Here is a 16235-nt window from a genome sequence, read left to right as displayed (position 1 = left end):
CCCTCCCCCCCGCCCCCCCCCCCCCCCCCCAGACAGGGTTTCTCTGTGGCTTTGGAGCCTGTCCTGGAACTAGCTCTGTAGACCAGGCTGGTCTCGAACTCACAGAGATCCGCCTGCCTCTGCCTCCCAATTGCTGGAATTAAAGGCGTGCGCCACCACCAAGTATGATTATTTGGGGAGAGACTTGGCTTGAAGGTTTCAGGTGTTCCCGATTCTCCAGTGTGACTTTCTCGAGCTTCACCAGGTGTTGCTTTAACAGGACGCAGCCTGGCACAGATGCACACGTAATGACAGTTACACGAGACGGCAGCTTATGCCACAGCTTGATCGTTTTCCTCTCCAAAGCCGCTCTCCTGTATGTTTCTACTTCTCTGTAAATAAATGTGCATGTGCTAATTGTCCTCTCGGTATTTCTGAAGACTCAGGTTTTATTTTAGCTGCGGTTGCTGTAATGTCAGTGGAGAACCGTGCTTCAATTCTTTCACTTAATTCAGGATCCATTTCCTGTCCGGTCTGCTTCTATCCTGAGGGCTTTGACTTTGCGTGTGGCTCACGTGCAGAGCCTGTGCCTTGCCTGACCTATCTTTGTGTTGCTTGTGTTTCACTTGTGCCTCTCACACCCATCCTAAGTGCTTGCTATTCCTGTAAGGTTTCCGGTAGCTAAAATCCGCCCATGTACCCCACTGTGTACGGGCCAGCTAGATAGATGGAAAGGTGACAGGGACATGCCTGTGGGAGAACGTAGATTTGTGCTCCCACCTGTCTGAATACTGTCAAGTGTTTTACGATCTCGTAACCCAGCTGGTGAGAATCAGTGAAGGATGACTTCTTCGTGTCCACTGTATGCAGATGTAATGCTATGCTGGTGAAATGCGGCACTCCACTCTGCTGCAACGCTCCCCTGCAACTGGATGAAAAGGAGTGTTTCTCCTCTCCAGCTCACTGCCGCACCTCCCACAGCCTCTGGGATGCAGCGTCCCAAAGGAGACAGCTGGTCTTCTGCTTAGACAGTTCTCACATCTGAGCCCCGCGAGGCCGGGCTAGCACTCTCCCTCTTCTGTACTTCCGTGGTTAAACATTTTCTTGAAGGTGACTGCTTTCCTTAATATTCTCTTTAGGTTTCTTAACCACCTTGGGCAACAGTCTCCAGGTGAGCTGGCTAGTTTGGGTTTTTTGTTTTGTTTTTAATAAGTTTGGTACAAGCTAGGGTCATCTGGCCTGTGGGCATGTCCGTGGTGCATTTGCTTGATTAAAGATTGATGTAGGAAGGCCACGCCCACTGTGGATGGGGGTGGGGGGCGGGGGGGGGCAGGTGGTACCTAAGGTATTAGAAAGCAGGCTGAGCAAACCACGGAGAGCCAACAGAGAGCAGCGATCCCTCATGGTCTTTGCATCAGTTCCTGCCCTAAGTTCTTGCCCTGACATCCCTCCGTGATGTGGGAACTGTATGAGTCAAACCTTTCCTCCCTAGGCTGTTTTTGGTTATGGTAGAAACCAAACCAGGACACCAGGGTCAACCCTACAGAATGGCCTGCAAGTTACCTGACTCGGATGGCAGAATCTTCCCTATGTCTCTTTGGAGACTTTCCCCTACTACCTTGTTGTTCTGGTGGTGGTGCCCGGCCCAAGGCACCCTTGTTATGGAGGGGACCTGGTGCGCATGTGACATCATGGTTGCATTAAACAGGGAGGTGTGGCATGCCCCGAGATGCAGCTCTCAGAGTGGATTAAACAGGGAGGTGTGGCATGCCCCAGATGCGCTCTCAGTCTGGCTAGAGTTTTATCTCTTTCTTGCATCCTACTTCTTTTCACCATTTTGCTTTTGTAGAAAAACAAAACCAGAACAGTGGAGGAACAGCCCTACAGCCTACAGCATGTCGGTGTCCTGGCTTTTATGCGTTTCCCGCGTATAGGACAGGAAACCATATTCAGGCCCTGGATGTCCTTAAGTTGTTTTCATTTTCCAGCAAAACCAGAAACATACTCTACTGCCTGTTCTGTAACCTTTGCACTCTACAGTTTGTATGCTGTGGTTTTGTTTTCTAGGTTAACACGATGATTTTCCTCTTGCTGGTGATTCTTCTCTGCACAGTACTGGCCAGGGCTGTAGTCCTTGGGAAACTCAATTTGGGAGGCTGAGACTTCAAGATGGGTCGTTGGCTGTTTCCAGTTTTAAAATATTGTTGTCTTGCTGACTTCTTAGCAGTGGCAGGAGTTTGTTACTCTAGTCAAATGATTGGTCTGATGTCCTGGCAGCAGAACTGGAGACCTGGTGTTTTCTGCTTCTCTCTGCTGCTGGTATTGAGGCAGCAGACAGGTTATTCCTTACCACGCCCCCCCCCCCCCCCCCCCCCCCCCCCCCCCCCCCATCACTTTTGCCAGGTCCTGCAGAGACAGGGCTGCTCTGGGCACATTCTGATGGACATGTTAGCCTTGCCTACGCTTGTGCAGGGAATTTGATCAATGCAGAGACCAGCTTTAGGCGAGGAAGCTGCTTTAGACAGAGCCAGGGAATGTTACTCTTCTGCTTTAGACAGAGCCATGGCATGTTACTCTTCTGTAAGAAGTGAATGAAAAGGCTGCATAAACGGGTTAGCACTGCGGGTGTTGTGAGCAGTCTGCTCCTGGGGGACTTAGCGCTAGCACTGTCAGGATGCTGGCACTAAGGATGACTGCCGGGCACAGTAGTGTTATCTACCTTGCGGTACAGCCCTTGTAAACACAGGGCAGGAAAGTCATTACTGTGCTGGCTGAAACTTTCCTATGTGCACCGGGTGGGGCTGCTTCGCCTGGAGTCTTGCTGTGGAGCTCAGGCTAGCCTGGAGATTGCCCTCCTGTCTCATCCTCCTCAGAGCTGGGGTGCCAGGCGTGACCCACCCACCGAGTCCCTTTTTCACTTTTCACTTTCTAGAAACAATATAGACGTCCAGAATTGGAGGGACCGCGGTTTACTGTCGTTGTTTATCGCTGGGTGTGAGAAGTGAGAGGACCGCAGCCTTTGGACTTCCTGATGACTTTATGGAGGAAGTTAGCCAGACTTGGTGGACATGACCTTACATCTCTATTAGAGGAAGTTTGTCGCTGTTTAAAGATTGTTAATGTTTAAACTCCACAATGGTCCTATTCAGAGGTCTCTGATTTAACTGTTCACTTCCGTCTTATGCTTGGAAACAGCTATAGAGGATGGCCTTATCAGTCAAGCCGTGTTTACAGGCAATGCCAGCTGCGGCCTGGGACTGTGTTTGCTGATCTCTGACTCAGAAGCAGTTTGAGCCAAGACTGTTTTTAAACTCAGAAGCAGCGTGGTGGTCCCCAGCCTTCGAAGACCTTGCTGCTGCAGTGCAGGGCGTGGCGTACTCATCAGGGTGATTTTTGAACCAGCTGCTCTGCAGCTTGCTGTCCGGGTTTAGGTGGAGCGCAGCCTGTGGTTAGGGACAGAGGTGTGGCCCCAGCCCTATTTGCAGAAGCTGTGTTATTTCTGCTTGGGTGATTTCGTGCCCCAGGCAGGTTTCTGTTCAAGTGAGAACACTGTGGCCTAAAGTAACCCGGGGAGGAAAGGGATTATTTGACTTCCGGGTTCCAGTTCATCCTTGGAGGAAGCCAGGGTGCAGGAACTGAGGCAGAGACCATGTTGGGATACCCTTTACTGGCTTGCTTTCCATGACTTGGTCAGTTTGCTTTTTTTTTTTTTTTCCTTTTTTTTTTTTTTCAGTTTGCTTTTTGATACAACCCAGGACCGCTTGAGCTGGGCCCCCCCACATCAATTCCTAACCAAGAAAATGCACCTCAGCCTTGCCCACTGGCCAGTCTGGAGGAGGCGGTTCCCTCAGTTGGCTCCTCCTCCCAAATGACCAGAACTGTGTCAAGCTGACTAAAACCCTGACTGTCAGGCCAGCATGGCTATCCAGGTTCCTCTCATCTGTTGTTCAAATGTATTTGGCTTTTTATTAAAAATCTGTGCAAAAAAGTTTTTTTTGAGACTTGGTTTCTTTGTGTATCCCTTGCTGTCCTGGAACTCGCTCTGTAGACCAGGCTGGCCTAGAACACAGAGATTCACCTGCCTCTGCCTCCTGAGTGCTGGGATTAAAGATGTGCACCACCACCTGGCCTAAAAATGGAAAGTTTTTAAAATGAGAAATGCTTAATAAGTGTTGGATGTGCCAGTGTCCCTCCTCCCCCTCCCTCCCTCCCTCCCTCCCTCCCTTTCTTTAGCCAGGTGTCAGACACCTTTAATCCCAGCACTTGCAAGACAAAGGCAATTGTATCTCTTTGAGTTCAAGCCTGGTCTACGTAGTGAGTACCAGGACAGCTAGCGCTACATGGAGAGAGACCCTATCCAAACAAACAACAACCAAACACCTTTAAATGAAGGTCTCTATTCCTATCGTCCACTTGGTGCTGAGATTCTAACCCAGGGCCTTGTTTGCACTAAACACAGGCTGCACTGAGCCACACATCCTCGGGATCTTTTCTAATTTCCAAAACAAGGGGAAAAATTAGGCATAGAATAGTGGCTGCTGATGCCTGCAATCCCAGTACTCGGGGGCTGGAGCAGGAGGATCACTAAGGGTTCAAAGTCAGCCTGAGCTACAGAGTCTTAGACAAAATTATCTTTTAAGCAAATATTAACAAGTTGGTTAAAACTTTAAAACACAGTAAAGCCATGAGAATCCACAAATTTTTCCCATGGCTTTCCTGATTCATGGAGCTGTTTACCCCTCTGCGGTGGCACACATCTGTGGTCCCAGCAGGTGGGAGACTGGGACTGCAGGCCAGATAGTTCAAGGCCAGCCTGGTCTACACCACAGAACTGTTCTCCCAACCCCACCACCAAAGACATAGACTTTTAACACAGAAACAAACAGTTCTTATGTTCACTGCAGGGAGGTCTGGAGGAGCAGGTTTGCAGAGTTTAGACGGTTTAGATTTTATAGTCTAAAGTGGGTCAAGGAAAAGTGAGAATCCTGCCTGCAGTCCTCGTCCAGCATGGCCGCTTAGCCTGCTGGCCCTGCCGGTCAGCCTTGCCTCTCCCCCTCCATTCAGCTGCTTCCCCACCTGAGACCCTTGTTCCCAGCAGCATGTTGGGTCGTCCCTGGCTTTGCAGTTGGCATGTCTTCCCCGGCAGTCATGCTCTAGACCACAGTGAGGCGTTTCTTTCTCTTGGAGTTGTTGGCTAGACAGTCTGCTGCAGTCACACTCACAAGCCATCCACTGGTGATGTCTACCAGCTCTGCCTCAGTGGACAGTTGGGCCAAAGGACAACAGCCAGTAGAGGAATGGGTACAGGAGAGAGCAGACTTGGGGTCTGTCACTGGCCGTCCCCTTTGGACGAGCCACTTCTGTGTCACTGTAACCAAAGCTCTGGATGGAAGCCATGGATCTGCTTAAGGAAAGGTGTGCCTTGGCTCCCGGTTTCATGGGGATTTCAGGCTCATGCTTCCCACCCCATTTCAGCCCGACTGCACATCTGACTCCCATCCCTGCTCCTGAGAGGGACAAGTCCTCTCTGCTTCCTGTTGAGCGGCGATATTGCGCATGGCGTAACTTGGAACAGTTCACACTCACTTCCAGCATGGTGTTCCTGCTTTGCTTCCGGAGGCTTTATTAGGGTGGCAGATATGATGTTGGGGGTACATGACCAAAGCTTCCCCCACTCTCTGGATAACCTGAAGATGTCAAGATTTCTCACAGATGTGGTTTGCTATTCCTGTTCACAAACGTGAGCAATCTCAGGTCATACTGGACATTGAGGGCTGCGCTGCACCCATTATACAGATGAGCAATTCGGGGTTCAAGAGGTATGGTGCCATGCTGAGGACTCCAGCTTGTTTTGCCTGGGTCCCTGAATGGTGCCAACCCACGAGCCTCAGCCCAGAGCCCTGGCCTCACCATTCGGGCATGTAGACCTGTGACTGTGGGCACTGGTACATGTTCTGCATGAAAAGGGCCCGCGTGTCACGGAGTACGCAAGTCAGTGCTCCCTCATGGTTGCCTGCCTGTGGTCCGCTTTGGGGACAGTTGTCTTAGTGTGGAAACTTAATGTGTTTTTTATTTGGCAGATCCTCAGCCCTGGTTTTAAGATGATGGGATTGGGAAATGGGCGTCGCAGCATGAAGTCTCCGCCCCTTATCATGGCTGCCCTGGTGGCCTGCGTCATTGTGCTGGGCTTCAACTACTGGCTCGCAAGCTCCAGAAGCATGGAACTCCAGGTATCGTGTCTATTTAGAATGCATGGAAGCTGTGTGATGTTTAAAGTCGCTGGGTGAGAGCACCACGGGCTCCCTGTTCATTGTCAGTCAATTCCTTGGTTCCCATAGCCCACACTAATGGTATCTTAGGTCCCAACCCCCTCCCCAGCCCAGGACTGCTTACTCTGTGACTGTTGAGTTACAGTTCACACCACATTCTGTACTCTGACTGTTGAGTTACAGTTCACACCTCATTTGTGCTCTGTGACTGTTGAGTTACAGTTCACACCTCAATTGTGCTCTGTGGCTGTTACAGTTCACACCGCGTTCTGTGCTCTGACTGAGTTACAGTTCACCCCGCATTCTGCACTCTGAGACTGTTGAGTTACAGTTCACACCGCATTCTGTAAGATGGGTCCATTAGACAGGCCTGTGGACATTTCTTAACTAGTGGTTGATGTGGGTGAGCCGTCCCAGTGTGCAGTGATACACATGTTGGTAGGAGAGAGGAGTCCCGGGGCAGGTAGACCAAAGTTGTGCAGAAAGAAAGCAGCCAGACAAGCCAAGAGGAGCAAACCAGTAAGCAACACTCCTATGGTCTCTGCTTCGGTTCCTGCCTCCAGGTTTCTGCCCTGACATCCCTCAGCGATGGACTGTGATTGGGACATGTTAGCCAGTGTCCTCCCCAGGGTGCCTGTGGTCATATCTGTTTGTCATAGCAACAGAAACCTACTTAAGACGTATATTAAGCAATGACCAAGGGTCTCCTTGGCAGACTTGAGAGCTCCTCTGAGGCCTGCTGCCCTCTAGGACATGCGTGTTGCTTTTGCTCTGCTCTGTCTAGTCCTGCAGAGGGTAGGCTCAACCTTCCCCTACATGTATTGATCATTGGCTGCCTCATTAAAGTATTTTAGCAAGTTCCCCCACCTTGTGTCCTCTGGGTAAAGCTTCCACACACCCCTTCCTTTGCTCTGGTCATCGTTGGGCTCCAGGCTTTGGTACTGTGAGGCCTTTGCTGAGGAGCTGGCAGTATCTCTGTGACATGGACCTTCGGGTCTGTGGTTTCCTTGTAGACACGCATCTTGGAGCTGGAAGGCCGGGTGCGCCGGGCCGCCGCAGAGAGGGGCGCTGTGGAGCTGAAGAAGAACGAGTTCCAGGGTGAACTGCAGAAGCAGCGGGAGCAGCTCGACAGGATCCAGTCCAGCCACAGCTTCCAGATGGAGAACGTTCACAGGCTGCACCAGGACGAGAAGGCAAGGCCGCCGTCCCCACCGCCCTCTTCTGAGGGCCGTGTTCTGGGTGGGGTTGAGCTCGCTGGCTGGTGTAGCTGTCAGCAGTGGGGGAGTGAGCAGAGCAAGGCGGGGCGGAGTCTCCTGCTGGCGCTCACCCCTTTCTTTCTGCCATGCCAAATACTTGTCATAGACAGCATCTCACACACAGATTAGAGGCAGCCTAGAAACCAAGGAGGATATTGAACCAGTTAAGAACTAGTCTCCATGAGACCTAAAAAATACCATCAGTTCAGAAAACAAAAACCCAGTGCCCTCAAAGATTTCTGAATGGAAGGTATAAATGCACAGTTGGAAGGAGATAAAACAAAAAGCTCTACAGGGAGACACAAATGCAAATTAAATATGAAATATACTTTTAGGCAAACAAAACCAAGAACGTCACACGGAAAGCATTGCTCTCTAACCCCGTCAGCAAAAGGGGATCGGCAGGATGGGCCTGCCAGCCGCACCTTAGTCCAGCTGAACAAATGCCTCCTGTTCATTGACCTCCTAAGCCCGCTTGGTTTTTCTGAGGGTTATGTGACTAAACTGTTAATTCACGTCTAAGACAGTGGACAGCATTAGTGTCTTCCAAACCAAAGTACACCAAAGCCACGGCCACTTGGGGTCTCTCCCTCCCTGGCCGTGGCTGGTTGGTTAGAAGGAGGCGAGTGTGAGGGTTGTGGTCTCAGGTCCCCGTCACAAACCAGAGAAACAGCTTCATGGAGGGAGGGGCTCTGTGCGGGGAGGGCAGGCTCTGCTGCTCCCCTGGACGTGCTTAAGGTGTGATAGTGGCTCAGTAGCAGGAAGCAGGCCTTGCCTCCTTTCCGATTAATTCCACCCCAGCCCCAGCTTGTGGCAGGGTGTACTCACATTCAGTATGGTGGTCCCCTCTTAGTCTCCATAGAAACAACCCCCAACCCTCCCCCCCCCCACAACCCATACCAGTCCAGGCATTCCTCAGTCTAATTACCTCTAGAGTCAGGTTCTACGGGCTTCTTCCTGTTCCCCTCCTAGTAGCGGAGATTGAATCCAGGCCCTCTCATCTGCTCCCTGCTCCAATTTTTTAAAGATGTTTTTAAGTTTTGGAATAGGGTCCCAGTAAGTTTCCCAGGCTGGCCTTGACCTGACTATGTAGCCCAGGCTGGCCTTGAACTCATTGCTTTTGCCTCAGCATCCTTAGTCTTTTGTTGCCGACGTCACCCAGGGTGAGATCTAGACCCTGGATGGCTCCAAGGGCCAGCTTCCTCTTGGCTTCCAGCTACATTCTTCCTTTACTGGTGAGGTGAGAAAGTCACTTATATGACTGGATGGTGGGGACCTGAGGGTGGTGTGGCCGTCTGCCTATCTCCCCCCTCCCCCAGACACTCACAGCCCCTCATGTCTCTGCTTTTGAAGACTGTGACAGGCCAGCTGGCTGTGTGACAGGGATGAAGTCCTTCCCCCATGGCCAAATGCCTGCTCCTTCTGAGGTGACCTGGCCCAGCTCTCAGTCCAGTTCCTCAGTGTCTGCTCGTGGGTCTTCTGAGGGAGTCTGGCAGCGGTGGGGTTTTCTCAATGGTGGCTGTGTTGTCTGTCCGTCCTCTACAGCACGGTAGCCACTAGCCACGTGAGGCTGTCGAATGGCTGAATGGTGGCTGAAGGGACTAACGGATGGGATTTAATTTTAAGTAATAGAAATAATATCGTCAAATACGGTCAGTGGCTGTCCTCGCTGGCATAAGTGTGGGTGATCGGTAAGGAAGCTGATTTGGGCTTAGGCTTTGGGGGTCATGTTCCATAAACAAACAAGCAGACTCATGGGTAGGTCTCAGGAGGTTCTTAGCTTTCTGTCCTTGCTCTTTGAGGGTCACACATATGCATAGGACTGGGCACCCCAATTCTAACAATGTGATATCCGAAGTGTGCCACAGTCTGAGACGTTTTCAGCGCCTGACTCAAACAGGTGTGGACTTGGGCATGTTTCCGATGTCTTGTTTCAGACGAGGTGTGCTGAACAAGTCAAGTTTATGTAGATGTAGATACTAAAATCTGAGAAGCTTTGGTACTGACATACGAGTGGTCCCAAGCATTTCCCCTGCAGGAGAGGGTCACAGAAGGTGACATCACTAGAGTCCACTGCAGTAAACCGGTGAGTTTTACAATGTTGCTTACAGGAGCAGAATATGATTCAGACAGCTTTGCTTCCGTGGGAACCACTTGCCCATGTGAGGCTGGCATCACAACCTTACTGGGAATGAGTGTGGAAAGTGGAATTGAGTGTTCCGGCCTTGCTATGCAGGATCACATGTACCCAGAGAACACACTGACCTGGACCCATGGTGTCCTCCAGCAGACAGCTGTGCACAGTCTGAGGGCATCATACAGCGGTGCACAGTCTGAGGGCATCATACAGCTGTGCACGGTCTGAGGGCGTCATACAGCGGTGCAGTCTGAGGGCATCATACAGCTGTGCACAGTCTGAGGGCGTCATACAGCGGTGCAGTCTGAGGGCGTCATACAGCCGTGCACAGTCTGAGGGCGTCATACAGCCGTGCACAGTCTGAGGGCCGCTGAGTCATACAGCGGTGCACAGTCTGAGGACGTCATACAAGTGTTGCTTTCTCTACTTCACTTGGCAGCTGTGGCAGGATGGCGGACTGCTGGTGGCTGTCCTGTGCAGAGGGTGGTGCTGCAGTGCAGAGAGGAGGCCTGGGGCCCTTCCCAAGGGTGTGTTAAATCAGGAAAGCCCACTTGGCCTGGAGTTAGACTATAGGGTTAAATAACAGGCCCCTGGGGCTAGGTCAGGTGAACAGGACAGAAAGGTGGTTGTGTGTTGTGTCCCCTCTGTTCCCCAATCAGGTCTAGCCTGAAGTGAGAATAGATCCCAGAATGTGTGGCATGCCCTGGTCCTCCACTTGAGTTGTCAGCTGGGCCTCCCTGCTCAGCCCAGTTGTGAAGGTGGGAGGATGTTGCTCTCCTTAAAGGCACACGATATCCTGGTAGGAGTTGCTTTGGTTGTGTGGTGCAGCCAGCCTGTGTGCACTTGGCCTGCGGACGCCCTTTTCTCAGAGAGCAGCCATGCTTTTCCGGCTCTTTGTCACGTCCCCCCCGTACCCCCCCACCTCACAAAACATCAGGAGGGAGACACCATTCGGCTCCTTGCTGTTCAGAACACTGGCTATATAGAGGTGCAGGAATCGGGTAGTTGTGAAGGCCAGAGGCTTTCATGTGGGGAGGGTGGATTTGCAGGCAGAGCTGCCTTAGGCCTACAGGCCTCCTGTGGAACCTCTTTGGACTGCAGCTGTGGAAAAGGAGGGCAGCCTTTGCTATGTGTTCGGTGGTTTGGCTGTGGATTGCCCCGCATAGGCGCCTGCACCATGGGGTTGGCCCCAGCTGGCAGTGCTATTTCAGGAGGCTGTAGAAACAGGTCGCTGGGGGCATCTGATGAGCCTGTTTCTTTCCAATTGAACCGCTCCCTTCTGGAGGGAGCCAGAGTGTTCAGACACCCAGGAAGCTCACTGAGGAGGCTTGAACCACCATGAAACTTTCCCTCCAGAGGTTACACAGGCAAGAAGGAATTGTGGGGGAGTCTTTCATAGAGTGGCCTGCAAGGGGAGCAGGTGCAGCTTTCCTGAGTGCCGAGGTGAGTTTTCAGTGAGGAGCCTCGGAGTCAGCCATGCTCCTGTAGTAGCCCCTCACTCCCGTTGCTGTGACCCCCCCCCCCCCCCAGTAAAACCCCACAGTTCACCAAGCTAGGCTTGTGTTATGTTGGAAGTATGCAGTTTGCTCACGACTCCCCAAGGAAAGGGCCTTGGGACTACCTTGTCCCTGCCTCCTGTGTCCGTCTGGTCACCGTGGTGTGAGCTCCTCTCCGTGATCCTTATCACAATGACCTGCCAGTGCCTTCCGAAACCCTGATCCATGTCACAGTGACAGATCAAGTCAGAGTTCACCCTGAAGGTCCGGAAAGCAAAACAGCCATCCACTTGCTCTTACCTCCATCTCAGTCTGAAAATGACGATCCTGCCTCCAGGAATCTCAGAATGAGACTGTCTGAGAGCTGTCTCCTCCTGTTTTATACTCCTCTCTAGTTCTGGGACTAAAGGTGTGCACCACTATTGCCTGGTTTCTATGATAAACTAGTGTAAGGCTGATGGGTGCAGCTGTTTTACTCTCTGATCTTCAGGCAAGCTTTCTTTATTAAAATACAAATGGAATATCACTACACCCTCTCATAAAAGACAGACCAATGAGACAGAAACACACCCAGTTTCTAGGACAAGAGGACTTCGGGAGTGAAGTCTAAAGACCCCGGTGAATGGCCCTCTTCATGCTTGAGCTTGGTGTGATGTTCCCGAATTGCTGTGTGGACGCATGGGGACGCATGCTCAGCTGCCGCCAAAGGAGACACCCAGGCTGTGGCCAGCCACCTGGGCGTCTGCTGTTCTGAGGTCGGGCCCCTCTGCAGTGTGAGCTAATGTGGCCCAGAGTGTTTGTGGCCAGCTCTGACGTGGCAGACGGGGAAAGCTAGAGAGATATTATTAGCTTCAGTGACTATTGTTGAGGAAAATGAGTCTGGTTCCTGTGTCTGTGCCCTGGAGAGGAATCCCCATCTCTGCTGAGTCCTGAGGGAGGAGGGGGAGGGGAGAGAACTCTGCTGCAGAGGCCTTCATCTCCCTTTCCTGTGCCTGCTTTCCCACGAGCCCCATCCATTGCTGCTGAGCCCTGTTGATAGCTCCCAGTATTTCCTGGAGACACATAGGAAGACATGCTGTGGGGAGGGGGCTTTGTTGTTTGTAGGTTTGGGAAACAGCCATGCGAGGTGAATAGGATCTCACTATGTAGCCCTGTCTGCCCTAGACCTCTGAATAGACCTGCCTGGTCTCAGACTCACAGACATTTGCCTGCCTCTGCTGGGATTAAAGTTATGCACCACAACATCCTACTTTAAGATTTAATTTTTATAAATGTGGCAGAGGTGTGTGTGTGTGTGTGTGTGTGTGTGTGTGTGTGTGTGTGTGAATTGTGGGGAAATGTAAACAGGAAAGCACAGCAGAATGGGTTCCTTACATCAGACTTCAGTATTGTCAGCCGTCTCTCTCTGCCCACAGTGCCTGGGGCTGCTTTACTTCATGAAGGGCTGAGATAACTGCAGTCCGTAAGACCATATGGAGTAGAAAATTCCAGTTGCCTCAAAGCTGTTCTAGCATATTCTCCTCCTGTGTTTGCGAAGAGAGGTACCACAGTCTGCTCACTGCCTGCTCTGTAAGAAACACTTGCATTTCATACAGCTCATAAAACCTGCAGAAGCAACTGGTTTTGTTTTTACTTCTTTTGGACTTCTGTGTCACAGAGGTCACACTTCCCACACGGCCGTCTCCCTCCCCTCTCAGCAATGGAAACTACCTTCCTTTGGTCGTCCTAGGGCTTCACTGCTTGAGGTTTCTCGTATGAGTGGAGTCCAGGCAACAGTTTTTTTTATAGCCAGGTGATGGTGGTGGTGGTGCACACCTTTTATCCCAGCACTTGGGAGGCAGAGGTGATCAGATCTCGGTGAGTTCGAGGCTAGCTTGGTCTACAGAGCTTGTTCTAGGACAGCCAGAGCTACACAGAGAGACTCAATTTTGAAAAACAAAAACAAACAAAAAATTTCCTTTTGTGAGTGGCCTCTTCTTTCACCTAACCTTAAGTCTTAGAGGTTGATTTGCGTTGTATGCGTGTTGGAATCTTCTCTTTTTTTCTTTTTGGTTTTTCAAGACAGGGTTTCTCTGTAACAGTCCTGGTTGTTTTGGAACTCTCTTTGTAGACCAGGTTGGCCTCAAACTCACTGAGATCCACCTACCTCTACCTCTCAAATGCTGGGGTTAAAGGTGTGTGTCACCACCTCCCGGCACTGGAATCTCCCTAAAGGCTATGCAATACACCTGTAATACACGTGCAATACACCACGTGTCTGTCTGTCTACTCATGGGCTGGCTCTAAGATCACTTCACCTCCTGGCTATGAGACAGATTGCAGTGAATGTGGACAGTTGAGGATCCTTTCTGAATTATTTGCATGTATATTTGGAGAGAGATTGTGGGGTCTGGGACAGATTCATCCATGCAGTTTAGCAAATGCATGCTTTTTTGCCCAGAGCAGCAGGAAGTTTGGCTGGGGAAGTCCTATTCCTAGAGTGGGCCTTCTTAGTCTCTCATTCTCCACCCCTCCATACCCTTGTAAAAGAAACACTTCTCTAGGAAATTGTCACCGCGGTAGAAGAATTTTACCAGTACCCTTCTGGAGACTTCTCTACCATTGCCAAATTACTCCCAAAGCAAGCATCTCCCGCACGCACGCGTTCCTGTGTTCCTCTCCCGGCACGCATATCTCTGGGCACTCCGCCTTTCTGTGTTCCTCTCCCAGCACGCGCTCCTGTCTGTGTTCATTTCTTGGCACACATTTATCAGCTGTCTGATTTGGCGTTTGTCTTCCTTGTAGGCGATTTTAGTGAGTAACATCACCACAGGCGAGAAGCTCATCAGAGACCTGAAAGGTAAGCCCTCTCCCGCCAGCCCAGCAGCTGCCTCACGGGAAAGCCTGCCTGGCCCTGTCCCAATGCCTCACAGTGGCCTCCCCTGGCTCCGTCACTATAATCTTATGTTAGGAGTAACCCAGCCATCCTTAATGTAATCTTATCTGTCCTTATAAACTATTACGGTATAAACATTGCAAGTTGTGATGGACGTAATTCAGCCCTTTGGTTTATGACTCTTTAGGAAATACTGGGAGGGTGTGCTGAGTTTGGGGCACTTGCCTGGTGTGACCTTAGGTTCAGTCCGCACCACCAAACAAGTAACGAAATTGGATGAGGGATGCTCAAGCTGAGCATCCCTGAGGTATGAGCCTCTGCCACCATGTGGAAAATCCCACGTCTGACCTCAGGCCAAGGTCAGACTGCACAAAATCCTTGTGCCCTGTGCCCTATTCATAATTTTACTGAAAATAAACCTTTACTAACCACCTAAAAATATGGTGTAGCACAAAAATCCTTGTGCAAAGTTAATTCTGAACTGCGTATATAAAGTACGTATGAGGGCCAGCGAGGAGGCGCAGCAGGAAAGACGCTTGCTGCCCAGCCTGATGACCCGAGTTTGATTCCAAGGCCCACATAGTCCAAGGAGAGGACTAAGTCTCACTAGTTGACCTTTGACTTTTGCACATTCGCAGTGGTGCACACACAAGTACAAAGTCTAATAATTAAATATTTTAATAGAGATTTCAAATAGGATCAAGGAGCAGGTTTCTGTGGGAGGGATGGTTGGCATCGCGATGGCAGGGGAGGGGCTCTTCTCTCTCTCCCCTTCTGCTCCCCTCTGTGTCATTTGTGCTGAGAGTGGTGTTGCTGTGTCCTGTGTGTCTGAGTGGCAGGACAGCCACACAGAGACCAGTGGAGTAATTTGTCCCCTTGCCTTAGCCCAGCTGAAGGCTCTGCAGAGCAGTTATGGCAGGCTGCAGCAGGACATCTTCCAGTTCCAGAGGAACCAGACTAGCCTGGAGAAGAAGTTCTCCTATGACCTGTGAGTGTGGCTAGGGAGGAGGGTCTGGGTTCTGAGCATCAGAGGCCAAGGACAGAGTCCAGGCCACTCACTCAGCCTGGCACAGAGCTGGGAGTTGTTGTATAGAGCATGTGAGAAGGGACTCAGGGCTTCTGGGGTGATGCCCTCTAGAAATCAGCATTCCACCTGGTAAGTATCAACCAGCAGGGATCGTTATACAGAGTAAGAAAGGTGTGTTTGTATGCATGCATGTGTGTGCACTTGGGTATGTAGCATGGATCCAATTGGTCTCAATAATAAAACCCCAGAGTCAGATATTAGGTGTTGAAAGCTGAAAGATCAGAGAAGCAGCCAGCCACTAAAGTTTTGACCTCTACAAAATCCTCAGACCAAAAGAGGAGATCCTTTCTCCACCTTCCTTGTGCTGGGATTAAAGGCGTGTGCCTCCCAAGTACTGGGATCAAAGGTGTGTGCCACCACTGCCTGGCTTCATGGTTAGTGGCTTAGCTCCACCCTCTGATCTTCAGGCAAGCTTTGTTAGATCACAAAATAACAGCACACAGGTGTATTGGGCGCACACACACACATACACGCAAGCAGTGCTCAGCAGGATATGAGTTATCACTGTACCCTAACATTTACATATCAGAAACTCAATAATATAAAGCACAGCAGGACCGTTACCTTGGCAATTCGAACACTTAAAAACTGTCAGGCCTGGAACTGGAGAGGTGGCCCGGTGGTTAAGAAGAGCACTGGCTGCTCTTCCAGAGGACCAGGGTTCAGTTCCTCAGTTCCCAGCACCCACGTGGCAGCTCACAAAGCGTCTATCTCTCCGGTTGATCTTTCACCTGTCTTGTTTAACCCACACAGACATTGACATGCATTTCAGAAGTCATAAGGAAACAGGCAGGACCTGACAAAGCAGTGCTCCTGGAAAAGGTGACGCCACCCGGGAAGGGCCAGCATCCGAGGGGATTAGATAAGATCACTAGATATCCCTGAACCCTAGACTCACCTACTCCCCTCACCCCAATCTCTGTTGTGATAAGCAGCTTTGGGGACACCCAGACCTTTTGTCAGTAAGGGCAGGCATGCTGTCTTCCTATCTTTTTGAAGGGGAGAAGGGGAGAAGGACCACGGCTTCACAAGGTTTCTACAGAATTGACAGTGACTGTCCAAAGGACAGGTGCTCCCGGAGCTCTGCAAAACGTGTTTCCCATAAGTTGTACACTTGTGGGTCTAAGAATCCGTCA

General features: G+C 50.9%; 1 protein-coding gene across 1 annotated transcript in view; it reads left to right on the top strand.

The window, feature by feature from the left end:
* Positions 1 to 16235, top strand: part of Golm1 (golgi membrane protein 1) — a 32111-nt gene that overhangs the window by 2184 nt on the left and 13692 nt on the right. The window contains exons 2-5 of the mRNA XM_050144126.1: positions 6060 to 6209; positions 7262 to 7441; positions 13922 to 13976; positions 14898 to 15000. Coding sequence (XP_050000083.1) covers positions 6081 to 6209; positions 7262 to 7441; positions 13922 to 13976; positions 14898 to 15000 — 467 coding nt within the window. The 5' untranslated portion in view covers positions 6060 to 6080. The remainder of the gene's footprint in view (positions 1 to 6059; positions 6210 to 7261; positions 7442 to 13921; positions 13977 to 14897; positions 15001 to 16235) is intronic.

Source organism: Alexandromys fortis, unplaced genomic scaffold, assembly GCF_014885135.2.
Source record: "Alexandromys fortis isolate MF-2015 unplaced genomic scaffold, M_Fortis_MF-2015_v1.1 scaffold_1, whole genome shotgun sequence".
In the NCBI taxonomy this organism is placed as follows: domain Eukaryota; kingdom Metazoa; phylum Chordata; class Mammalia; order Rodentia; family Cricetidae; genus Alexandromys; species Alexandromys fortis.
Note: the sequence above shows the minus strand (reverse complement) of the source record. Positions and strands in the feature narration are given on the sequence as shown.